The sequence below is a fragment of the Podarcis liolepis genome (genome assembly GCF_965112155.1).
Source record: "Podarcis liolepis genome assembly, chromosome: 7".
Lineage (NCBI taxonomy): Eukaryota > Metazoa > Chordata > Lepidosauria > Squamata > Lacertidae > Podarcis > Podarcis liolepis.
In genome coordinates, this window is record NC_139561.1 from 34,965,708 (window position 1) to 34,993,205 (window position 27,498).

The 27,498-nt window shown below is 41.5% G+C and overlaps 1 protein-coding gene across 1 annotated transcript in view; it reads right to left on the minus strand.

Annotated features, from left to right (window-relative positions):
• Positions 1–27,498, minus strand: part of ITFG1 (integrin alpha FG-GAP repeat containing 1) — a 113,507-nt gene that overhangs the window by 53,023 nt on the left and 32,986 nt on the right. Inside the window, exons 8-10 of the mRNA XM_083513660.1 lie at positions 27,355–27,439; positions 15,812–15,906; positions 11,920–12,086 (exon numbers count right to left, since the gene is read on the minus strand). Coding sequence (XP_083369786.1) covers positions 11,920–12,086; positions 15,812–15,906; positions 27,355–27,439 — 347 coding nt within the window. The remainder of the gene's footprint in view (positions 1–11,919; positions 12,087–15,811; positions 15,907–27,354; positions 27,440–27,498) is intronic.

Here is a 27,498-nt window from a genome sequence, read left to right on the forward strand (position 1 = left end):
GTTCCTTGTAATGTTAAGAGAAAAGAAAATCTTTTAAAAAAGCTATACTCCTGTATGTTCTTCTCCATCCCTTAGATGAGCAGCAGATGCACCGTTCAGCATTTTCTCCTTCATTCAAGGGAGGTTTGGCAAGGACACAGGGCAGAAGCTCTCTCAGTTGCACCACTCAAAATGGGCTCTTTTGACTTCTTAGGGTTACTTGTTGACCTTAATGTTTTATTAATTGTGTAGCATTGTTTGCTATACATTTTTAAATTGTACATTTAGATTGAGTGTCACCTGGAAGCCAAAGCTGCCTTATAAATGTTTGAAATCAGTATTTCTTTTCTTTATTACCAGGACATCCATACAGTTTGAAAAGAAAAACACATTGAAAAATGTGGTTTCTCTGGGAAAACATGATGTTTTATCAGTTATCAGTTCAATTTTTGCAGCTCTCTCTCAGGCACAAAGCTGACGTGTTACTGTCAGGGACTGGGCAGAGGAGGAATGGTGGAGACCGCCTCCCCATCCTGACCCTTCCGGGGAGGAGAAAGAGGAAGACAGTATAGATTTACAACAGTGGTTTGAGGGAGGTCACAACTCAAAGGCAGATGAGGGGAAAAGTTGGGAAATAATGGCAGAGGAGGACGAGACAGAACCGGAGCGGCAGCTGGCTGACACAGTGTCATTAGAAAGCATCCCAGACGCTCCATCTCCCAGAACCCAGCAAGCCTTGAAAGTAGGAGACCAAAGAGCTAAAAGACAGAAGGCATGTGGCAGTGCCTGTAGAAGTGACAAATGAGGATGTGGGAGAGACGGGGTGGAGATTCACTAGGGACAACACCATTATCTAAGAGGCTGGGTTTTATAGACTCTCTCTGTAAATATCGAAATAAAAAAGGACGGTAAGAAACTTTTCTTTTTCTTTATACTTTCCTCGACAACCAGCCAGGAGTCACTAACAGCATCCTGACAGTTACATTATTATGATGTCTCCTCCTCCTAGTGAACTCAGGGGGGTAAGTGCCAACAGGACTGAAACCAAAACAGAGCTACTGAAAACCAGCATGCCCGAGGTTTGCAGCAGTATAACATATTTTCAGGAAAAAAGCACAGGAATTTGAGGAGGACATGGCTGGCTATGAAAAACCCTACGAGAAACTTCTGCTGGAGCATTGCTGCAGATTCTACTCATGATTTACTCTAGATCGCTTGATCCTTTGAGAACCTACAAAGTTTGCAGGATCTGACTTAATGGTCTTCTTGAGTGCGTGGTGATTGGACCTAGCCATGCCAAACAGAACAGAGGAAATTGTGACTAAGATACTGTGCACACTCCACTAGCTCTCTGCCTTTTATTTTCTGACCTAACCCACATTTAGCATTGCACCAGGTGTTTTTGCTAACCATGATTAGCTTGAGCCAGTTTGCAAACCAACTCCTCAAAATCATGGTGGAAAGATTGGTTTCAACCATGCCATGTTAGCAGATGTGGCGATGTGCAATACAAACTGTAGTTCACTCCCGAAATAACGCAACTTAAAGGGGGGGGGATTCACACACAACAGGGAGAAGAGATGTCATCAGGATACTCCCAGTCTTCTAACCATGGTTAGATAATGATGCAAAATTATATCTGCACCAGTATGGTGATGCCTGTGTCTGGAAGCAGGAAATGGCAGGGTGGAAAAGAATCATCTGTGGGCAGAGTAGCAGGCTATTACATTGGTATTTTGCTGCCAACGTCAAAAGCGCTCATTTGGGGATTATCAACGTGGAGTCAACAAATAAGCCAGCTGGCTGCTGCTGAAAATTTAAGACCAAAATACAGGTCAGGCTGCTGCAAACAAGAATGAAGGGAAAGCTCTGCTGAGCAGAATAGCAATGTCTAACCTCACAGGACCATCTGTTTGATCTCAAGGCTGAGTATTTGACTCGTATGATGAGACAACCTCAATTAATTGTACCATTGCAGTTCTTTTATAGTAACACTTACTGGGCAAAGGAACTTGTTTCCCAAGTCCACTAATGTATCTGATGGATGCTGCCTTGCCATCTGCCAAACCACCAAATGGTTTTCTTCTTCCCGATACATCCCTCCCTCTCTTAAAAACAAAAAACTACTACTGTGAACAAATTATGTCTTTTGTAACTAGTTCAGTAACTTCACAACATTTTTAATAGCAAGAGCAAGGAATTGTTTGAGTCCCTAGATAGTACTACACACATCAGAACTAAAGTGAATCCTTAGAATATATCAAAATGATGTTCCAAATGTGCCTCCAAAAGGTTCATACATATATTTAAAGGACACTTGGCGCTGAAAACTTTAAAAATTCAGAGAGAACTCTGAATGTTTCTCCTTGTGCATAAGCACTTGGGTTCTGGAAGACATGAAAACGATCTAATCAATTGTTAATCCAATCTAGGCCACCTGTACGAAGACCAGTTTCATGAGAACCACAATAACCTTGGTTTTATATTGCAGCTGTTAACTACTGTCAATATATTTCCTCTCCAAAATGGCATACTAAGTGTTTCATGTTAAGAGTCTCCCCTGCCAATTATCAGCTCAGATTTTACAAGAATTTATAAATATTTATAACCACCTTTGGCAGTTCATTTGCCATTGGGGAAAATCTGATTTTATTTTTAAACGACCACTTTTTTCTTTTTTTTGAAAGAAGCATATATCCTTACAGTTCTTTACTCCAGTAGAAGCAGAGTGCGTAAATGTGTTAAAATTCAAGTTCTAATCAATTAATTTATAGGCCGTAACAATATATTAAAGTGTTTAAACATAAAGGGGGAAGAAGAACCATGGCAGAATGCTGGAATAGAGGAGACTCCTCCTGTTTGAACGCCTGCCAGTTTGAACCAGATGTGCGCTGTCTCAATCTGGGGGAATAAAAACATTTGCCAGCATACATTAAATGGGTATTTCTCAGGCATTACTCATATAATTATTTCTTTTGCTTCACTGCCTCATTCTTTCTTTTCTTTTTTAAGCTGTTTTGTTTTCCATCCCACCCACCCCCGCCCCACAAACACACCAAGGAACACATCTTCATTCTATACCCTTCCTGTTATCTTTCTTCTGCTCTTCCTGCATTTGAAAATGGGCTGACATCTCAGCGAAATTATCTTCAATTAAGCAGCTGTGTACAATTACTCCTTAAAAGTCAGGACGATTTGTCTCCTTGAAAAATCACTTGCTTTCTTAAAAGCTTTTAACTGGAACTGAAAGTGGGGCATTCATTAATAAGCGGTTCTTAACTGAACCTTGAAATGGTCCAGAATTAAGGGGGGAAATGCCCCTTGTTTCACCGTCACATGCTGTGGAAATGCTTCTTTATTTTAGGAAGTATGTCTTCCCCCTCAATGACAGCAATCAGCAACTGCTTTCATCACTTGCTTTCGAAACAGAAAAGGGATGGTATTATACATGCAACACTAACGCACGCATCACACCGTGTATTTGAGAAGCCCTCAGTTGCGAGACACAGTTATAAATGTTATGCACATTCACACATCTAGGCTCTAGCATGAAAAGTTGCTAATCAAAGGCTGCTAATCAAAGCCCAACATCTTTGCAACACAAACATACCATGTTTTTGGCCTTTGGACTGGATGCACAAGCTCATTTTGCTCCTGTTTCAGAAGCATAAGCCTGCAGTTTGGCAGTGTGCGAGAGCTGAACTGCATTTTGGGGAACATGTTCCACACATTTGTATTTTGTAGCGCTAAGAACATACGTCCACGAGGAGCACATGGCAAACATCAGTCACATGTCGTCCATATCGCACCACCACTGTATGTAGCCACTATAGGTCACTGTGTCTTCCCTAGCCCTTTGCCTAAATGGTAAGGGACCATCCTTCATCCAGTAAGATGGCAACCCTCTTACTAGATTTCTTCCCTCCTGTGGTTTCCAGCAACTGGAATTACTGGCTCTGACCTTGGAGGCAAAGCATAGTCATTGTGGCTTGCCAAGGTGGGGGCTGGGGTGGGAAAAGAGAGTGTGTGTCATCTTATGAGCACACCTAAGTATCTTCTTTGGATCACTCCTTACTACTCTTCTCCAAAGGTTTTCTGCAGCACCTAAGACCCAACATCTGTGTGACTGCTGATAATAGAAGTATTATGAATTCTTCCTACAAAGCTTCACTTAATCAGAGCCTTGGCATGTAGAAATTTTAATACTACTATGAAAATCACCTTTTGACACTGTCAGCAAGATTTTCTTTGCATTTTATACAGCAATTCCATACATCAGGCTGAAAACGGTTCTTCGGATTCAGTTTTCATTTTCTAAAATGCTTTAGGTGACCATTAGTTCCAAACACTTTTTTTAAAAAAGGAAAAGGAAAAGGAACTCCAAAAACTGAAAAGGACTCACTTGAAGCATATCTAGAGTTATGAACAAGAGTTTATGTTCATACTTCGAATAGGTCAAGAAGTTCCACTGCTGAGCAATTTCTTATCTAGCATTTTGTGCTTGCTGAAGTAAATCGTGGCAGAGGCAGCAAGGTAAATATAATATGCTTTATAGATGTATGGCAAGAAGTCAAGAATTTGTAACAGAAGGACATTATTCTCAGTCTCGTTGTAAAAGAACATTATGCTTGGTCTTTTGTATTTCACCTACAGAACATGCTTCCTTTCTGAGAAGATGCTGTAACCTGCACCTGGAGCCATGCAGTATGAATGCTTTGATTTATGTAATTGGTAGATTAATCAACTTAGATTAAGGAGTAAAGTGCTAAGTCAGCTATGAAGGCAGATGGTTCCCTCCTACTCATGCGAAACCTGATGGAAAAGAAACAAGCTCCTTCCTCTTTGCAACCAAAGCTAGTAGGTATTTTTCACTTCAAAACAAAACCCACAAGGATCAAGGATTTAAAACCACAAACAACTTAAGCCGGAAATGTTCAAGTGCAATTTTTCTCCATGCAGGTTTTAAACTTGAATCTTCTGCAGTACTGATCAGATTTGAGCTTCTTCATTTTTAGAGCCATTTTGCCTAATACAATGTGCAAGAAGGAACAGGAGAAAATACGGCCAATTTTGGTTTCTAGGAGAGAAATTTTTCCAAAGGGTGTTTGGCCGTATCAGGAATTCCTCGAAGAAATTCCTCCCACAACACAATTTTACATATTAGTGCCATTTTATGATGCACGGGTGAAAGTAATACAAATAACTACTACAACATAGAACAGATTCCACTATCAATTTCCCTCCAATTTCTGTATAAGAGATCCTCCAACACATTATTAGAAATAATGAGATGACATTTACTTATACGAAGTCTAACTGAGACTGACCCTTTCCTTACATAGAAACAGGTCACAGCAAAGAGCTGAGCACAGATAAATTAAATCACTTTCAATAGCAGCCTTCTAATCAGCAAGACATGTTCCTTCCAATAACTACTTACAGACAACAAGGAGAGTCAAGAAAGCCCACCAATTTATTGGGGGGGGGGTCCTGCTGAAACAGCTTCAGTGAATTAAAAGCTGGCTGAACGAATCAACAATTAGAACAGCAAAAGACATCATACTTGCTGCTGCAAAGCGGCTGTCCCTGTTATTAGTGTAGTACAGCGAACCTTGAAAAAGTAACGTTCAAAGAAAATTCTACCTATTTTGCAGGCACTGGGCCTTCCTGGATTCTGTAACGCTGCCTTTGCAACATAAAAATTCACAATCCAGAAACACTGTAGAACGGGTTTGGGCATTTAGGATTACAGAGGATGGTAAGGATTAGATCATGCAAGTTGGGGGGGGGGGACATAGTTAAAAGGCTGGGAGGGGGAACAATTGAGTCATGGGGCATGTGTGCAATCACTTCCTTGCAGAAACCACACCTCTGGAGAGCTGCAGTAGCAACTCTGGTGTGGGAGAATGATGGCAGATATAGCTGGAAGTGCTGGCAAAATCCATCCTCACCTAAACGGACTACTTTTCCTACTTTTCCTGAGCTCCCAAATTTATTAAGTTTCACCAGTAGCACAAGAAGAGGATGTCTACCTGTTCTGTTCAATTATGAAATACAGGAAAGACAGCGTAAGAAACCGGGAAGTCCACTTGGCCAACACTGTTTCTCTTGAATTATTGTGTTACAGTAATCTCATAATATATATCTAATAACATGCTAAATCCTGGGTATCACGAAAGGACTGATGTCTCCCATATGAACCTGTCTGCCTGTTAAGGTCTGTCTCAGAGTGCTCAGGGGCCCACGGCTCGGAAACAGATCTTCACTGCTCCTAGAGGTGACCAGGCCCCATGACAATATGGAACACTCAGTTAACACTATAGTTTTGAAAATGGTAAAACAACACAACCGCGGCAGGGAAGCTACCCTCTTCCCCACGATGCAGCCCTACCATTTTAGGAACCTTTCATTAAACGCCTTAAAATTTTTCTCCTTGCTGGCTGGATGCTTTCAGCAGGGCAAGCCAGGAATTTTCCTTACTCCCAATTTTGAGAAGAGAGAGAGAGAGGAAAAAAACCCCCACACTTTAAGTAGTAGGGCTATTTTCCCTGCAGTGAAGTTACTTCAGTCCAACGCATTATGAGCGTACAGGATATATCACATTTACTGGCTCCTGGGTGCTATATTTGAGCTAGCTCAGGAAAACTGTTTTTTGTTTTGGTTTGTTTTTAAAACATTCTGGAAAAACTGCACTGATATAAACTAATGGATCTGACTTAAGAAACACATGAATAATGCTTTGAGCTTATTCATAATATATCTGTTGGTCTCATTCTCAACTCCAGAATTTATGCTGCCCTTTATTAATTTTTAAATAAAAGTATTTATATATTGCTGTCTCACAAAATATCTGGGTCATGCACAGCAACATGAAAACATAAAAATATCCATTAAAAGCGGTACAGTTTGCTTATTAATCAACTGCATTTATATTTTGCTTTCTTCTCCAAGGAGGCAACCATGTTTAGGGAAATTTTTAATGTTTGATGTTTTATCGTGCTTTTAATATTTTGTTGGGAACCGCCCAGAGTGGCTGGGGAAACCCAGTCAGATGGGTGAGGTATAAATAATAAATAATTCTAATAGTAATTCGTTGTTTTGTTGTTGTTGTTAAGTACATGGTTCTCCTACTCATTTAATCCCTACAAGAACCCTGTAAGGGAGGTTAGGCTCAGGGGCAGGGACTGGCACGAGGTCACCCAGTCAGTGGGTATTTGAACCCTCGTCTCTCAGGTCCTAGTCTGACACTAACCACTACAGCACACTGGATTTCATTGGCATTAGCAGTGCTCCCAACACTGTTTGAATCCATGTTAGTTATCAGCTCCCATGTAGACACTATACCACTAGTTGGGAAACAATAATCAATTGTCCCTTAGATTAGGGAAAATTGGAATACAGTACTGCTACTAATGACCCAGCAGTAACAGTGTGGTTGACATCTGGCTAAGAGATACCTAGCAGACCTGCTGAAATCAACAGACCAGCTTGTCCACTTTTGGACTTAGTCAGATACCACCTTGCAATTAGATACTCAGAACAGTATTTAGAAATTAAAAATATTAACTTGCTGAATCATAGAAATGTACAGTTGGAAGGGACCCTGAGGGTCATCTAGTCCAACCCCCTGCAATGCAGGAATCTCAACTAAAGCATCAATGGCAGAGGGTCATCCAACCTCTGCTTAAAAGCCTCCAAATTAAGGAGAGTCCACCAGCTTCCAAGGGAGTTCGCTATGCTGTCAAACAGAAAGTTCTTCCTGGTGTTTACTCAAAATCTTCTTTAATCTATTTGCTTTGGGTCTTACCCTCTGGAGCAGGAGAAAACAAGCTTGTCCCATCTTCCATGTAACAGCCCTTTAGATATCTGAAGGCAGCTATCAAATAGATTCCTTGATGAGCATCAAATAAATGCTTCCTCGGATTTGATACCTTTACTCTCAGTCTATCCTTGAGCCTTTGCGACACCGTTTGCTCCCTCTAGAATTTGGATTAGGTCATCCATTACCAGGAACCAAAAAGGACTATCAGAAATACCTCCACTTAGCCCTAATATATTGTACCACTTTTGTGGGTTTTAATTATAAGCTGCTTGGAAGATAATATTGGCTGAAAACACAGGGCACAAATAAAATAAATTTAAAAATTAACTTAAGAAAGTGAATTGGTTCCTTGGAGGTTGCCCATATTAAAGCATCTCCTTCTGTCATTGTTTTTTAATGCTCAGCACAGAAACACTATTTCACTGTTAGACGTCACTAAAACCTTAAAGTGACTGAACAAGAGTCTTTGCTCAAAACACACACATTTTAAATTCCCCCTTTATTATGGATTACATTTCATGTCTGCTGCTGTAATCTGCATTTATACAGCTCTTAAAATGGGGATTTTAAAGGATTTCCAAAGTATTAACAAGGTCTTTGAGGATTCCCCACCCCGCTCCAAACTAAACAGCAGTGTGATGTTAGAGTGCTAGTTTGGCTGGCCACTGAAATATGACAAAAGCTGTTTGGGGGAAAAAAGAAGATTTTGTCTTGATGAGCTATGAAGCCCTGGATTATTGGGAGGGATTGAAAAAGCAGATGGGCGATATATGTGCAGGAACTGCGCCCTGCTACTTGAACTGTGTGTACTTGATTTAAATAGCTAAAGGGAATATGCTTGTGCTCAGCATCAAGTTACAGTGTGCTTTTGGGGCATAGATAGTCAAGATGTTAAGCTGAATCCATCAAGCTCTGCAGATTCTTGGGATATGGCTATTTGATAAGACTCATCATACCATAATAATTAGGTGATTAGAAAGGCTCTGCAAGGGACTAATGCTTTCGCGTATGATCTCAAGGAGGTTTGTACATGCCCTGAAACCCAAGCCTGTACTCAAGCAATATTACAGATCTGGGGCTACACAATGACATAAATACAATAATAGAATCAACACAGAATTGGATGGAACCATGTGGGTCATCTGGTCCAGGTCCCCTGCAAGGCAGGGATCTTTCACCCAACATATATTACGTTGTTTTAAAATGTTGGATCCCAACTTGGGGAAAAAGCAGGATGTAAATCCAATAATAAATAATAAAAACACAGGTTCATTCAGCTCTGTGGTACTGGCAAACTGTTGCGCTTCTGAATATGCACTCTCGCGGAGGAATGGAAGTGCCTTGTTATGGCCTGGTTTCAATATTATGTTAAAACTTTTTTTTAACCAATCAACCAACCATGGTTTAAAGGTGACAGACCAGTGCACTGGTGGCATATGCTGCTCATAAGTCCCTGCCTCGCTCTTCCTCTTGCCACACGAGGAAAGAATCAAACCAGGGGCTGATGTTATGGTCCGTATGAACCGGCGGGTGTGGTTTATTTCTCTTCAAACAAGCCATGAATGGAAGCCAAGCTTTGTTCTTGGCTTACTGTTTACTGTTTGTTTGGAGGGGAACAAACTGTGAATGCTGGTTTGTATCTAATGCAATGCCAGTCTCTGGTCTGTTTCCTGCTTGAGAACAAAGTGGGCAGTAATGAGCAGCACACACCAGCATGGTGCTTGTGCACAATAAACCATACATTATTTTTTAACATTGGTTTAACATGATGTCTTTACTTGCAAGAATCCTGGGAGCTCCTAGGAGAACTGGTGGACTGCAATCAACTGCCTGTCCACCCGATTCAGGAATCAGTTTAACCTTCCCTTATCCCTTATTCTTGTTAAAAATCAACTTTGTATTTTAATCGTACCCTTTGATTCTTTACAAGAGCAATGTAAATTTATACATTGCTATCAGCTCTGCTACTTTAAACCTTTGTCTTAAGCTAGCTTTCAAGAACAGGGTTAAGATCACCAACTCTGATTTAAACACCTGGCGATAAATGAAATATGTACCCTGCAAATATTTTGCAGGCATTCATAGGAATGTTCCCACTTCCAACATGCATCCTTCGTATTGCACAGCAGCTCCAGGCAATGCATTACCACAACGTAATTCATCCAGATGTTTGCACATGACAATGTAAAGGGGCAGAGGTAGGAAGCAGCTGAGGGTCATGACAGCGGCGGTCTTCCAGTGGTGGGAGAGCTGGTGACTGAGCAAAAGCGTGTATGACAGCTACCAGAAAATGCATCTGCAGTGTATCCATCAAAATAAAATGGGTCAACAACTGCTTGAGGGAAGAGGAGCTGCCTCAGGCAAAAATGGAACTGACAATGCACACTCACAACCACGGCCATGAACCAAGATCCTCCAGGGTATAAAGACTGCCTCCATTTGCCAGCCATAATGTCAAAATAAAAGGAGACAATGCCCTAGAAGCAGAACCAAAATTCTTCCTATCTAGCCGGCCAAGAGGAAGGGTTGGCAGGGGGAGGGGAGGAATAGCATCTTTGAAAGATCAGCAGAAATGTCTTTAGAGACGCTTCAGCTGGTGTGAATTATTATTGAAGGGACTTGATGCTGATGAAGGGACTGAGATGTTGACACTTGCTTTAACAGGAAAATGGCATCTCTGGGTATGCACGTACGGTCAGAGCCTGTTGGCTATGCCTCTCGTCAGGCAGCGAGTGACTAATCTGCTGTTATGTCACAAAGTGGCTGGGCATCAGAACATAAGAAGAGCCTGCTGGATTAGCCCCAGCATCCTGTTCTGACAGTGGGTCTATAAGAAGGCCATAAGCAGGAGCTGAGTGCAACAGCACTCTTTCCTCCTCTGGTCTCCAGCAATGGCTTGTGCATGACCAGTTGCTTTTCTGACTTTAGCTCCCTTTCAACAGCAGAGCTGTTCATGACATATCACAGACTGCCTTTGAAAGTCCTGTTGCAAACGTGAAGGAGTGAATCAGCACAATGTCAGGGAAGGAGGGATTGGTGGGAAGAGAGCATGTGAGCCCACAGCATGTTCCTAATCATAGAATCATAGAATTGTGGAGGAAGGAACTGCAAGAGTCATCCAGCCGAACCCCCAGCAATGCAGGCATCCTGCCCATACGATTCCCTCAGTGGGCTCAAACCTCCAGTCAGGTGTACTGACCCACAGCCTTCCTCCACATGGTGCTCCTCAGATGGCCAATGGTCAGGGATGATGGGTATTGTTGTCCAGAGCATCTGCAGGACAGCAGCTTAGGGAAGGCTGCTTCAAACAAACAGAGCCCCCAAGGAAGGGGAGGAACTCCAATCCAGTGCAAGGATGAAGTTCTCCTGCCTCCTTCAAATGAGTGGGAGGATGACAATTTGAGGACATCTGGAGGACACTAGTTTGGGGAAGGCTTCTCCAAGTCAGCGTAGAAATTTAGGAATTACACATCTTTAAGTACAATTTCTGAAGACTTCTGCTACAGATATATTTACAGAATCTACACAACAGCTTTCAAACAAACAGAACTACACAATAAAACCAGTTCAATGAAACAAAGTTAAAATACCAATCACAACAAAATAACATTAAAATCTCAGTCACGGTAAACAGGAATGATGGGAGCCCATAATAATGGTCAAGAAAATGCCTGGGTAGGTAAGTTTTCAACTGCTGGCAGGAATAACCACAACTGGAGCTTGCTTGATCTCCATGGGGAGATCATTCCACAAGGAACCATGATGAGTATGTGCTTTTCAGACAATTGGAACTTAATAAGGGGGGGGGGGGAGAGCTCCCCATGCTCCTTCCACACATTTTTCCAATGGGAAAGGGTGGAACAGGCAGCATTTCTTCACAATGCACTCTTCTTCCTAGATGGCATTTGTAACATCCTGCTAAGCAGCAGAAAAGAATAAAAGGGCTGCTTGATACAGATAAATAGATCCATTCTCATACCATTCAGGCACTTCTTTTTTAGAAGAAGCGATTCAGCTTCTCCATGGGCCTACGGTATTTGAAGGTGAGAATAATTTCATGCACCATTATGCCAAGTAGAAGAAACACTTGAAAACACTATTTACTGAATATACTGTACCTTCCTGATGTATTCTTCAGTATGGCAAGTGCGTCTGGATAGCCATCCATGTTATAATCTCCAATGTGAAGGGTGATTGGGAAGGAAAAGTTGGTTTGAGCGGAATCATATGGAACAAAGCCCCAGAGGGTGCCTTTGTATGTGAAGTTTTGCAACACTGGAAACCACTGAGAACCAGAAAAACAACAACACAAATTGTCAGGATTTATTGAACACATATTGCTTTGTTTTCCTTAGATTAAACCCTACCTTTCTTTCATCATGGAACCCTAGACTGCATACATGAGATCCCATCAAGGCACTGACCTGACCCACACATACATTGTACTGGTGGCAATGTAGCTTCTGATGTGACAGTAAGGATTGTTCACAAGCACTCCAATTGTGCAGGGGGGAACGCTGTCTGCCCAACTTCTATGTGGGCAGATTGTCAGAAGTGGCTACTGAGAGGGAGACTCAAGAAATTTCGTAGTGCTTAGAGTCAGAAGGGTATGTGTGTAGGTGGGGGAGGAAAGGCAGGAGTATTAGGGAGACTGACCAAGAGGCAGGGGGGCCTAAGGAAATTAGGCAAAGTAGGCTGTGCGCTGTAAAACAGTGGCTGGAGGAGCCAATGGATGGCAGAAAAAATGAGTGGATGAAGAAAGGAGCCAAGTATTTAGCTGCAGGCATCTGGTAGATAGTGTTCCTTTTCTTAAAAGGGAGAGATGGTTAATCTCTTTTTAAACAACACCTCTCTACTGAAATTATCTTAAGTGGATTACAACTAACCAATAACTTGATTATAAAATCAGTACATAAGCCAAATACTAATGACTGCACATACTTTTTCAGAGCAGAGATTAAATCACTGCAATATCTGATTCAGAAGGACAGGGAGAGAAAGGCCTTGGTGAACAGGAATCCCCTTAACCAACCAGGTGCATATGGAGAGCCCATTGAAGACTTCCACCCTGGTGACCCCAAGGCTGCTCAATCTCTCTCTCTCTCTCTCCCCCTCTGCCTTTCTGTTCTGGAGTGCTCTAAATCCTATAGGACTGTTTCATCCATGAAACTGAGCTGCATATTAAAGAATTAAAAAGCAACAGGAATAAGACAGTATCTCTCTGTTTCTGAAACACATATACACCATTCCTGCTATTCCTGGCTTTTGTAAACTTTGTGCTTTATGCATCTGGGTGTTTTAGTGGGCTGCCAGGTTTTTGAAAAGTCTATGGCAAGATGTGAAAGAGAGAAAGTTGTCTTTGGGGAACTGTGCGAAACAAAGTAATGATAGATTCGTTAACGCTGGTTTTTGCTCAACAGAAAACAGTCAAACGCTCTTGTTGCCTGAGACAAATCATTTGTACAATCCCTCCCACTGGTTTAAGACAGAACAATCAAGTTCAAATTGCAGTTTTACTTCACTCAGAAGAAGAATTTACACTGCAAAAAACCCATTACTAGAAACAAAAGAGAATCAGAAATGGGGAGATCATTCATACACCATTCCTAAATATCTTCTAGATGGAGCTATAAACACTAAAAATAGGGGTTCAGTTGTATCCACTACAATACTAAAGGCATAAAGGAGTTGCTTGATAGAAATCTACTGGGTTTTCACTCCCCCCCTCCCACCCCCTTCCTCAGGAAGATTAGTTTGTAAACAGAAGCCTCAAATACAGCTTGTGCTGATACTTGGAATACAAATAAGATTCCAACAATGGCTGAACAGAACGAGGATTTCTCAGGCTTTCAAAGAGAATGTCATGCTCTGGAGATACATGAGCTTTACTGTTCTGCGTATATACAGCTGTTGGAAGTGTTTCGGCAACAACCCTGCTTAAGTAGGGTTGTAACATTTTGTTGATTACCCAGGTTGATTGATTAACACCATTTTGAGTGACTCAAGAAGGTGCCCCTATTAATTTCCATAGATGCCCTGGGCAGCCTTGTTCCACTGCTGAACTGCTCTTGCGGTTAGAAATGTGTTCCGAAAATTGCCTCTCCTGAGCTTGAAGCCATTGCCTCTTTCTAGTCTATGGGAGACATTGTGAATTATAAAGTTGTCACATGTGACAAGGAGTGCCTGGTTGTTCGCTGTAGTGAAGTACATAAGGGGTTAAAGAAGAAGAAGAAGAAGAAGAAGAAGAAGAAGAAGAAGAAGAAGAAGAAGAAGAAGAAGAAGAGGAGTTTGGATTTGATATCCCGCCTTTTACTCCCTTTAAGGAGCCTCAAAGCGGCTAACATTCTCCTTTCCCTTCCTCCCCCACAACAAACACTCTGTGAGGTGAGTGGGGCTGAGAGACTTCAAAGAAGTGTGACTGGCCCAGGGTCACCCAGCAGCTGCATGTAGAGGAGCGGAGACACGAACCTGGTTGCCCAGATTGCGAGACTACCACTCTTAACCACTACACCATACTGGCCTGTAAACATTTAGGGCAGGTATCTTCAGCCTTCTCAGCACCGAAGCTTTTAACCTAATCAAGCATTTATTAATCTTTTATCATATATTTTCTCCTGTTGTGACCCACCTTGGGTCTGGCCATGACCCACTTGTGGGTTTCGACCGTCCGGCTGAAGACTAATGAATGATTTAGGGAGCTGGCTCACATCTCTCTAATGAGCATCTGACACATCTCCAAATATACAGATGTTAATAATAATGTATAAAGTTTGAGGGGCTTAATTAAGCTTATGTCAAAAACTGTATCAGACTATCCAGGGGTTAGAATCTAAGGAAGTGTAGTGTGTATTCTAAGCATCAGTGATTAGCATGTAAAAGCTAATTAGGTTAGGCACATTTCCTGGGTTGTGCATTGGACATGGTACTCCTAGCCAAATCAGCACGTGTTAATGAAGTCAGGCAAACTTCTTTGTGAGGTGACTGTCTGGGAGGATTAAGAGTTCAAAGCATAAAAAGAAAAAGGTGTTAGAATGCAAATTCTGTCAATAAACAGGGCTTAGTTTAGGGAGGGTGGAGTGCCACAATCAGGTAGGAGAGAGAAGCAATTAAGCTGGGATGTGCCCTGCAGAACAAGAGAGGCTGCAGAGAAAGAATGTTGATGCTGTTACTATGGAGGAAGTTGGCACCTTTGGGGCTGCTACTGCTGCGAGCCCCTCCACTGAAGGCTTCAGGTTGTATATAGGTGTAAATAAACCTATAAAGACACCACAGTCTCCACCAGGCATAGGCAAACTCTAGCCCTCCAGATGTATGGGACTACAATTCCCATCATCCCTGACCACTGGTCCTGTTAGCTAGGGATGATGGGAATTGTAGTCCCAAACATATGGAGGGCTGGAGTTTGCCTATGCCTGGTCTCCACTGTGCCTCATTTTCCAAAGTAAACACAAACCCTAGGTGAGTGTATGGAAAACTTCCAAGTCTCACACACCGCTCAGTGCAGATCGGGGTGGAATGCAACAATAACTGTGTAATAATAAAGCATTAGCTGTAATTTGTATCTCATCTTTTTCTCCAAGGAGCTCTAGGTGGTGTATGTGGTTCTCTTCCTCCTCACTGAATGTCCACAACAACCCTGTGAAATAGGTTAGGATGCACATTCCTCATTTGCACATTTACGGTTTTATTTCTTATTATTCATGTATTTCATAAAATTCATACAATGCTTGACTGCCCAAAACCTCAAAGTGGTTTACAAAGAAGATAAAACAATAAAATTATCATTAAGAAAAACAATGGAAGATGCACAAATGTTAAAATAACAACAGACTAAAAACAAATTAAAACTCACACCAACTTTCTACTGCAGCATATGTGGCTGCTGCTGACATCTGGCATGGCCCTAATTGTTGTCCCTTTGGGGCTAGATTTGGATCTTTGTCATTTCATCTGATGTACAAAATATAAACACGGTTTAATTTAATCTGCGCAAACAGAAGCTCAACATACCGAATCCAATCCTGGTTTAGATAGGTAGATGACACTCTTCTGACAAGCTGAATCAGCACAGGCTGGCAGCAAATGCTCAGTCTGTCCGTCACCATCTGGCAAAAGAAGAGGGAGATAAAAATAATTCCGCAAAGGAGAATAAAAAAGGTGTTCTTTTTATCGTCAGGGAAGAACAGCGCACTCACACAGGAAGACAATGTATTTTGATAGCATGTAAACAATAGAGGCGTCAAGATAATTAACCAGATAGCTGTAATGCTAAACTTTGTCAGCCTGTTATCTAGTCTTTCCGTTAATCTCGAAACGCACAAGATTCTCCCTTGTCAAATGCTGAAGCTGATTTATATTACTAATATGACACTGACTTGCAACCCAAGAGGAGTGAGGTGAGCCTGACTGCTCCATTTCATCCCCAGGGTAGTACAGAATATTTAATCACTTTATGACTGAAAAAATCCAACACATGGGACTTGGATACAGGGACCATTCTTGAGATCCAAACTCTGGTTAGGATTTAACACCAATGCAAACAGAATACTGCACCACGGCTACTCCTGAAAAGGGCAAAGCAACGGGGGGGGGGGCACACCCTGCAATCTAAATAAGCTCCTAGGCTTATAAAGTTTGGGACAGCAGATCTACATTTGGTCTTAGGCCTATGCACAAAATTTTATTGATGATGTGATAATTTCATTCATGCCTCCTTTTCTTCATTGAGGAGAAGTTGGGTAATAATATCCCTAAGACAAAGGAAGATACATAACCCAGCAAGATCGCCATGGCCTTAGTCTCACAAAGAGCCTTTGACAAGATCAAGGCCAAACCATTTCAATCTACCAAGGCGGGAGACTCACATTACTACAGACTTTTTGTCTGTAAAAACAAAAATTGAAGGTTCGTGATTACGTGTGTGTATGTGGTGGTGGTGGGGACTTGCTACACACAGCAAACTAGATGTCAGGGAAAAGGCTTTTGGTTTGGGCTCTTTGCCAGCAAGAACAATGGGCCGGGTGAAACTGCTTCTATAGTCCTGCTATTAAAATAACCTTTAATTAAATGGAAACTGCCAGGAACTTATAAACACCCCAAAGTATACATTTCCTTTACTATGTGATAAACTGATTCCATTATGAGTAGTTATGAGAATTATTCATCTATAGGAGACACTTTTAATACAGCAATTAAAGCCCCCCCCCCAATACTACAGATGCCTCATTACCTGTAAATGCACACTAAAATGGTGTTTTGAGACTGCACTTTTGTTACATAAGTGTTATGAGTTTGTGGGTGCCATACTCCTCTAATTCCTGGATCCAGCAAATGTTTAAAAGCTAGGCTAGTTTCCTCATCAGGTGATCGCCCAGGGGATGGGCCATTAAGAGAACAAAGGATTAGAAGCTCGGTGCAATACGGCACATGGATAGGGCTCCCTTTCTCAATAGTTAAAGCCAGAGTTTATAGTAGGGTGGTGTGTGTGACGTCACCAAGGAGGAAAGCAGCAAGGAGCAGAGTTTGCTGTCATATGATCTAGAAGCTCAAGAAAAAGCTGCAGACTGGACAGGCAGAGAGAGCGCCATGGCTGATTTCTGCTGTCAATCCAAGGCTGTGGCTATGGGAGAAACAAGACCCTTTGGGGGCATGGGTGTTGTGAATCCCTCCATTGTAGGCTCAGGTTGTATATACAGTGGTACCTCGGGTTAAGAACTTAATTCGTTCTGGAGGTCTGTTCTTAACCTGAAACTGTTCTTAACCTGAGGTACCACTTTAGCTAATGGGGTATCCCACTGCCACCACGTGATTTCTGTTCTCATCCTGAAGCAAAGTTCTTAACCCGAGGTACTATTTCTGGGTTAGCAGAGTCTGTAACCTGAAGCATCTGTAACCTGAAGCGTCTGTAACCCGAGGTACCACTGTATGTTTAAATAAACCATATGCCATAAAGACACCACAGTCTCTGTTGTGCCTCATTTCCAGGAGAAAACACGAACCCTGGGCAAGCGCCTGGAACCCCTGGAATCTCACACTGCTTGGAGACTGGGGTAGCGTGCGGCAATAATTTGAGAATCAACTTCACAAGGAGGTCAGTGTTGTGCTCTCAAGACAGGCAAAACTTGTGTTGTGGGCATTAGCCAGCATTCTGTTTCTGTTCTGCCACCCACTGAGATAACTTTTGTGTCACTGTTCAGATTAATTTTCAATTTAAATAAAACCCTCCCAAGGCTTTGTCCTTTTTAATTAGGGATGTAAATACCTCAGCAGGAGGTGACAGGGATGGGAAAGGAATTATAGTAACACAATCTCTCCACCTTGGCCAACTTATTAAAATAGGACGAGGCAGCCCCTGCCGAGCTTCCTAATGAAAATATTACTTTAGCAGATGCTAAAACAATTTAAAGATTTGGCCAGCTAAAAGATGCGATAACCACAAATAATTTTAGGAGAAAAATTTGAGGCAGAGAGTCCAGTGTGTCCACTGACATATTGCCAAAAAATGAGGAAATACAAGAAAAGGAAACCAATTTACATAAAATGTATATAAGTTTTATGTGCACATTTCAAAATATGATTATTTAAGTAGAAATACATCTTGTCATAGTGATGAAGACTATGACTGGGTCAACATTTTTCTTGGCTTTCCAGGACTGATAGCTAGGCAGTTATACACATGAACCTCACAATAACGACAAGTCTAAGTACAGTGGTACCTCGGTTTTCGAACATCTCCGTTGATGAACGTTTTGGTTTTCAAATGCCGTAAAGCTGGAAGTAAATGCTTCAGTTTTTGAACACACCTCAGAAGTCGAACATGTCACACAGCTTCCACTGAGTGCAAGATCCTGAGGCCTAGCTGTTGGCTACTGAGTTTTCAGTTTTCGAACGTTTCAGAACTCAAATGGTCTTCCAGAATGGATCGCGTTCAAAAACTAAGGTACCACTGTATATTTTACATCCTGCAGAAAGCATTTCTAAATTATATAGCCTTAAACTCTCGACTCATGTAAACATTCTGGGCATTCTTAAAATGGTGTTTCATATACTTGCTTCCACTTTTAAAACAACGATTTAAATCAAATTATGCAGAATAAAAGCATATTAAAAGCCAACTGTGCCTTTCCGACAGACTTAAATGTTACCCTGAATATTCAAAAGGAGAGTTGCATTTTCTGCTTTTATTCAGCAATCAGGAAAAAACAGCGGCATCATGCACCCACCCCAGCTATTTGTAACCTTGACTAGATGTTTCAGTGTTTTCCGCTGCAGGAAACCTATGGAGCAGATCCTGGTTTTACCCACCGTCTAGTCATCTTTAGTGATTATTTAGTTTTTAAATGAAGTGTTATGGCTAAAAATAAGCAAACAGAAATGAGCAAAACCTATTTGTAATGGGAACATAAAGGCACGTAAAGATCCTTTATTACAAATTTTGTCCCTTCAGTAAGAGTCTGAATCAGTGGAAATGAAAAGGGATTGTTTTAATGCAGAGTTAGTTGCGAGTATATATTCACTTCCAAAACCTCACCAAAGAGGGAGGAAACTGAAGGCTGAAACAAGGGATGGGATATACCCAACATCAGTGTTCCAAATCGAGCTTCCAAATCCATTTCCAGGAGATGAATGCTTCCAAAATTGCAGCCATCTCTAGAAATTACTGGCAACTATATTAAATGATTTTAATCAATCCCAGTGCTAACCACTTTGCATGTAAATATATTCTAGACATTCGCATGCGCTGGAGAGAATGCAATTCAATGAAAATGAGTCATAGATGAAGATTTCTAATTTACCCATTATTAATGCTCATTGTTGAACTGAAGTGGCTGAAATAATATTTTCCAGTTTTCTTAATGCTGTAGTACTGCTTCAAAACCAATTTTTACAAGAAAATTAAACTGATTAAGAGGAATATTGTAGCAGATGAACAATACAGATATTAAAGATGAATTTTATTTGAAGAGGAGCTCACATCACATCACAAAGGGAGCAGCTTTTTTCAGAGGGAGTTGCGGGTAGTGGAAAGGAAGACCTGACATACTGAGGCTTTAATCCCTCTATCATTTCCTGGGGAGCAAATAGGTCTTTGGGGACTTTCGTGAAACTTAAATTGCTCCAAACAATTTAAGAAATGGGCAACTTTAGTTTCACAAAATCCCCCCAAAAGAGCCACAAGTGCAGCAGGCGTAGTGTCTAGAGATAATGGCATAAGATCATCCCTGGGGCAGGGGAATCAGATTAAAGGTCCATCTATTCCAATATCCTGCTACCCACAGCAACCAACAAGCCACCTCTGGTAATTCCACAAACAAGGCAGATTCCTCTGCTGTGGTTGCACCACAACAACTTCAAGGACACTGCCTGTGAACATGCAAATTCTCTCCAAGAGTAAACTGAGATGGTCAGTGCTAGCAGACGTAGACCCTAAATAAAACATAAAGGGCAACTCACCCTCCCATTCAATCTGACTGAGGATCAAGAACACTCAGTAGCCACTGAATGTTGGGTATCAGTTGGAAAAGGGGAAGAGACACAACGGAACATACTGAAGAAAGTCATATATACAACCATATGTCAGGAGTGCTCTGATGGTGTTTCCTGCTTGGCAGGGGGTTGGACTCGATGGCCCTTGTGGTCTATTCCAACTCTATGATTCTATGTCTAGAGGTGAGGTCCCAGTTTTAGTAACTGATGTTCAGTGAAATACTTATCCCCCATTAATGTTATGAATTCCCTTTCAGTCACCTAAACTAGCCATCACCATCAATTAATTCTGCCGTGTGAATGTTATGTACTGAGTTGAATAGGATCCAAAAGGCAGCAGTCTGACTGGTTCTAGAACAATAGGATTCAGAATGCAGCAGTCGGGTTGGTCCACAGGAGCCACCCAATCCAGCTCCAGGTGGAAGTGAATCCACAACCTGATTGCCCTACAGGTGAATCTCGGAATTAGCCAATCACGTGGGGCCCACTGTGTAAATAATGTATATAAAGCAGACATTCTGAGGGAACTTCAATTCCTCCTCACCACTATGAGTTGAATAAAGAGCATGAAATCCACTCTCAACTCGGAGTCTTTTTCTTTTGTCTCTCCTGAGTCTCCAGCCAACAAGTTTCATAGAATGATGTTCTAGTATGATACCAAGTTGAATGCAGTCCTCCAACCACTTGGTGGCCAAGTGGGGCCCACTTCCTTTTTTGGTTGCTTGCCTACGATTGCAGAAAAGGAGCAGTAGTTGCTTCATGTGGCTTAGAGGACTCTGAAGTGGGTAGGTCTGGTCTAAATTGCCTTCCCCACAAACTCCATCTTTTCTTTGTCCACTCTGGTTGGCCATGAGCCTACAGCTGGTCTGAAGACCCTTTGGTATAAACTAGGACTGGAATCTAAAGCATCATGTAAAATATAGGGGCATTTCATTTCTCCGAATTTCTAATAACAATCATACCAAAATTGTTATGTTTACAAAGCCTTAGGATGAGAGCGAGAATGCATGTGCCCCCACTTCTGAATGAATCATTGACACATAAACTTGTTTCCCCTTGCCACAACTCCTCACAGAAGTTGGATTTGGAGATGTTCACAACCAGAGAAACAATGCTTTGCTTTCAACCTAGGACTTTGTGAGGGTAATGTTGACAGAAAAGCCGACCTTACGTTTTAAGGGAACGTCCATGGTGCCTCTGCAAATAATGCCACCAGCAATGGGGCCCATCTAGCAGAGACTTTCCTTTTAAAAAAAGAATACTCTTGACGAATATTCCACATTAAAGGAGTCTCTTCTTATAAAGATGGAACTATGCACGTTAAGTAGCCGCACTGACCTCAGTGCATCCTAACTGCTCCATCTGGGCTCTGTGTGTGTTCTCTTGAGTGCTTTGCAGCTGGTAGCTGAAAATGCACACACAGGAACAGACCATGCTACTAAGGGGCAGAGTAGATGGACTGGCATCAGATCTGTGAGTTTCTATGTGATTTTGTCACAACTCTGCTAGAAAAGAATGGGTTGGAGGTCTGGTATTTAAAAAGCAAAGGGAATGAAGTTTATCCTCCTCCCCACACACAGTATGCTCCCTCTTCACCACCCACAGCAGAGCTCAGATATGGAAAGGACTGGTGATTTCTGCAATCACTGTCTTTGTGCCTCTTTTGCTGCCAAAAAGCAGCCCCCTCCATCCATTTTTCTGGCGATTGTGGCAGATCCACATGACAAGCAAAAAACCGCCACTGCTGCTGCTTCCCGTTTAGCCCTAAGAGCAGCCCTCACTCCTTAGGGAAAATGCATCTCGGCAAAATTATATCCTATTATGGAGGTGCAGCGGTGTCAGGTGAATGATAATTGTGGCACTGTGACCTATCCAGTTTTATCTGTGGCAATTGAGGACTTCTTTTCTGCAGCAAGCTGATTAATTTTACCCCTTCAAAGCTGACACAAATATAAGATATCAGATGCTGAAATATATCAATGCATGTTTTGCATCCACCTCTAACATGTTATAAATGCTTTTATGATGTATGCAAGGAAGCCTAAGAGTTATTTATTTAGAACATCTCTTCCCCTGCTTCTACAGCACTCGAGGCAGCTTTGTTAAGGCATCACCAACACAAACCTGTACATGTTTACTCTGAAAAGTCCCACTGAGCAAAATGCTGCTCACTCCTAGGGAAGTGGGTATGGGATAAAAGCCTCAGCAACTATATTTGAACGACATTTGCTTATTTGTCATCAGATTTTGTTTCAGTTGAGATGCCAGAATATTGTACTGCTACTATGCCTTTAGGGAAATGGGTGGCGCTGTGGTCTAAACCACAGATCCTAGGGTTTGCCGATCAGAAGGTCGGAAGTTCGAATCCCCGCGATGGGGTGAGCTCCTGTTGCTCAGTCCCTGCTCCTGCCAACCTAGCAGTTCAAAAGCATGTCAGAGTGCAAGTAGATAAACAGGTACCGCTCCGGCGGGAAGGTAAACGGCATTTCCATGCACTGCTCTGGTTTGCCGGAAGTGGCTTAGTCATGCTGGCCACATGACCCGGAAGCTGTACGCCAGCTCCCTTGGCCAGTAAAGCGAAAAGAGCCCCGCAACCCCAGAGTCGTCCGCGACTAGACCTAACGGTCAGGGGTCCCTTTACCTTTTACTATGTCTTTGGCAGGATAAAGCTAAACTAAATTGAAGGACCATACCTGGATATAACCTTGTGGTGCTTTCTGCCCCCTTTGTTACAGATATATAAGCTACAGACTTGATTAACCTCATAAGAGAATCCCTGCTACCCATCAACACTACACAGATTCCTGTTAGAACTTCATGGGGATAAGTTATATTGACTTGCTGCATGAATAATATGCCTGGGATCCAAAGGACCACCCACATATTGGGGATTTGCAGGGCTTCCAGTCATAGCTATGTGCTGCCTAACAAGTCACCCGTGAAGGCCAGGGGACTGTCTGGTGGGACACTCAATGTGGTGAAGGGACTGCAGCCTGAAGGGGAAATTGCCAGAGCCTCAGATGCAGAGCTTTAGAAACAGTCAGGCTTATATGGAGGAATATATTTCCATAGTCAACCTAGTCCCAAGTTGTCAAAGTTGTGATGGGAGGCAGGGTCAAGACCGGCACCCAGCTATAGCATTACACCAGCTCCCGTGCCATTTGCCCAATCCAGACACATGCAGACTGGCTCCCACATGATTCCAGGCTTTTCAATTTCATGGTTACGGAGGACTTATGTGTTGGACAAAAGACCAAATCGAGACTGGGTGAGGCTTCACATGCATCCTGCACAGCTCTCTGTTATCTATTAATGAACCTTTCTTAACTTTCCTTTCATGAAACTTGTGTGTTAGTTCCATTCTCTCTCTAAATGCATTTGTCTCACCTTTTGTCCTAACCAATCCTTTGAATGCACAAATGCAGTACTGCCACCAGGACTATACAAACCAAGCAAGCTAAACTGAAGTCTTCAATCTGACAGAGAGAAAAACTGGGTTTCCTGGGCACAGAGCAATCAGCTTTGATAAGGGTGCATTTCAAAGGCCATAAATGTATGCTCTTTGAAAGCACCTTTGACCACTCAAATGTCTTACATGCTGGCTTCAGTACCAAAGAAGCTTTTCATGTTGTAGCTCAAGCAAAAATGGCTATGGGCCAGCTTTTGTGAATGTGCTTGACATCCAGAATGAATATGAATATGACTCTACTGCTGCATAGAGAAACTCTATGCAGATGGTGAACATGGGTGGGAAAAGGGACCCAAGCTTAGGTGGTGTCTGGTTCAACTACCCTCAACTACCCACTCAACAGCTGCGAAAAACAATTCAGTATCTGCCCATGCTACACCATTTACGGATCCTGGCATGCAAATATACCCTATATTTTATTCAAATTCAAAATCAAGCACGAAACAAAATCAACACAGAAAACAGGCAGGGAATATCGAAGCAGAGATGCTGCCTGAATTATCGGTCTAAATATTTTGCATTGAATTTACTTTATTTTTAACTGCATGTAATTTAGTTCAGTCAAGGGAAAAACATTGTTTCATGGTAGTAGAAAAACTGTTGCTTTAAAATGGCATTAATGTACATTTACTCAATTGGCTACGAGACGTAAGCTGCAAATGTATATGTCTCTCTCTTCAAAATACAATTACAAATTTTATATTGGATTCATTTTGAAGAAGACAGTAGAAAAATGTATGTTCTGTTGCTTCTAAAGAATTTATTAAAAACGTTTTCTATTCCATTCTCCGTTTCATTACATTCCACAGAATAAAATAAAAGAAGAGCAGGATGATTTATTGCTCCATAAATATTATTTGGACATACTCTGAAGAAAAGATTTTTATTTTCCATTTGTAAAGTTAAGAATGTTTGTAAATTCTCCTTGTCTTCCTGCTAGATTATAGTATAGCATCCAAACAAACAAAAAATGTACCAAAACTTCTTTTTATAATAATTCCCTCCATCCGAGCCAAAGTGTCTTTGTTGCTATATCTAGTTAGATTCATTCAGATACAACTGAACATATGGAGGTAACTCATCAGGCTTCCACTCCCACATATTCCAAAGGTGATATTTGCAAGGCGCCTAGGCAGGCGTATCTGAATACATGTAGACTTCTGTACATGTGATCTAGCATCTTGGAAAAAAGTCTGGGATTGCGAGTACAGAGGCCTACATGTGGTTGGGTGTGAATGCACAAAATCATTGCAGACGGCATCTTTAAGCATGTGGGGGCTGAGGGCAGGGCCACCAAGGTACAAATACCGTATTGGCCCGAACATAAGCTGCACCCAAATATAACTTCAAAAATGGGGGGGGGGTTAAAACCCCCGAATATAAGCTGCTCCCTTCATCGCTGCTTCTGGCTGCATACTGGGGGGGGGGCACGCTGCGTTGCCGGTGGCCTTTCTCCTTCCTCGCTCTCTCCCTTCCTGGCCTTGGGGGAGAAGGATGGGGAAGTATGTGCAGAGCGGGCGCCATTTCACCACCTTCCTGGCACTGTTTGCCCTGCGCTCCTGGCTGCATACCGTAAGGTCGCGAATATAAAGTGAGGCTTATATTCAGACCAATACGGTAAATGTATGAACAGGGTTTGAGTGAGGGTTTGAGTGAGGACCGGATACATCCTTTCATCACTTAGAAAGTTAGCAAGGCTGGGATATGCGAGTCTAACAGAGAAAAGGAAAAGCAGAAAGGCACTGAAAGAATGGAGCTCTCTGCTTTATTAAACCCAACCTGTTTTGAACTGAATTCTTATCCACAGGCACCCTTAGGCATAAGAAATTTTCAGTCTTTAGTCTCCAGACTCTCTTGCCCCTGGCAATCTCTACACATCTTTCAATGAATTCCAAGTAACAAAACTCTTCAAAGCTATAAGTGCTTTCAGGAGAAGGAAGTTTTGCACTTCTTTTTCAGTATTTTATTTATTCGCAACACTGAAACTGTTAATTTTTTGTCAGGATTCTTACTTTAAAATGATAACAAGAAGTAGAACTCCAAATGGCGCATTGTATATAGAAAGTATATGTTGCAAAAGGTTTGTTTCTACACTTCCTGAAATCCACGTTAATTCATACTTCCTTGAAATATGGCAGATTTCTAAAATTACAGTGCAGCCTTTGGTGATATTATCCACTGCTGTTAGCTATAACACTTGGAGAGATGAAATTCGATTCCAGATTACTTCTCTTTCTTACATCTTTCAAAATAAATGTATCTGACATATACTTTATGCTTATTAGTATTCATGGCACTTTTTAGCACCATCTGCTTTTGGGGGAATCATTAACAGCTTTCTGTACCAGGACAATGTAAAACTGAAGCAGCATGGACAAAAGAGAGTTTAGATCTCCCCCCCCCCAAATCAAATCTCATGGGTATTCTTTCTTTCAAATAAAAGACAAGGGGGGGGGGGAGGAATTGCATGCAGATACTTATTTGAGTTTTAATGAGCATTCTAAGTTAACACTATGGCAAAAAAGGGGAACAAGCCACAAATTGGATCCTATGGCCCTGTGCTTTGTCTGTTGTAGTTAACACAGTTAAATGTCTTCAGCAACCCCACCAGAGGCCAACCACGGTTATATGTGTGAAAGGTATTTGCTTGGTTCCTCATTCTAGTCAATGAAGGAAAGCTTGGATGTTCTGAAGCAAGAGTTTTTGACTTGGACCTGAGTGGAGGTGGGTTTCCTCCAAAATGAGCTGAAGCAGCCTTCTCCCCCACAAATAGGATCTGAACCTAATCCTGACTTTGGCGCACACCCTTAGTGATTATAAATTTAACTGAAACAAACAAACACACCAACCACAACCCCCCCCAAAAAAACCACCCATAAGTTATGCATAAAAAGAGCAAAATTTTGTGAAGCTCTCTTCGTGGCCAATGGGAGGTTCTGACTTGCCACAAAAGACTATATGAATGGCCACTAACAGTTAGCTAACTATTATAAAAGTTAACTCTCAGAGGATGTACTAGCTCTGCCTAAGAAGTCCCTATATTAACCTATGTGTTTAAATTAGGATTGATAGAATAAAAACAATAGCATTATCTATCATCAATAAAATTAGAGTTAAAGAAAAAGACCTTTCGGATTACCGTATTAGTAACAACTATATTTTAGGCTTTTAAAATATACACAATGATTCCCAAAAGCTAAGCTACTGCTTAAAAAGTACATTTTGCTGGTCAAAGACTGTTCTAAACTAGATTTACATATAAATTACGTATTCCCTTTGTTCTAAAGCTTAGTGAAACAACTGGCAATTATAACTATTAAGAATGTTAACACATTTTATCAATCTTTTTATAAGCTACTTTAATTAATTTAAATGTTTCTCATGCATGACAGAGTTTTATAGGCAGTTTATCTGTTAAAGTCTTGTAAATGAATGCCTTAGGTTTGTAGAAAAGGTGTTTTTTAAAAAAATAATAATAGCAGCACTATAAATCCATTTGTTAAGTCAACAAAAGAGCTTATTGTGTATGTGCTTTGTCGTGCCACTCTTCTGCACTGGCAAATGTCAAGTATTTTGGAAAAGGAGAAAAGAATCTCACCAAAATCAGCGAACACTGATTGCCCAACAACTTTTACATCTTTGGGTTTCCTCTTCATATGCGTAGCTTTGGAAAAATTCCCATCCTGTCAGAGATAAATAAAAAAGTCAAAATATTACCCAAAGTAATCTATAAACAACTCTG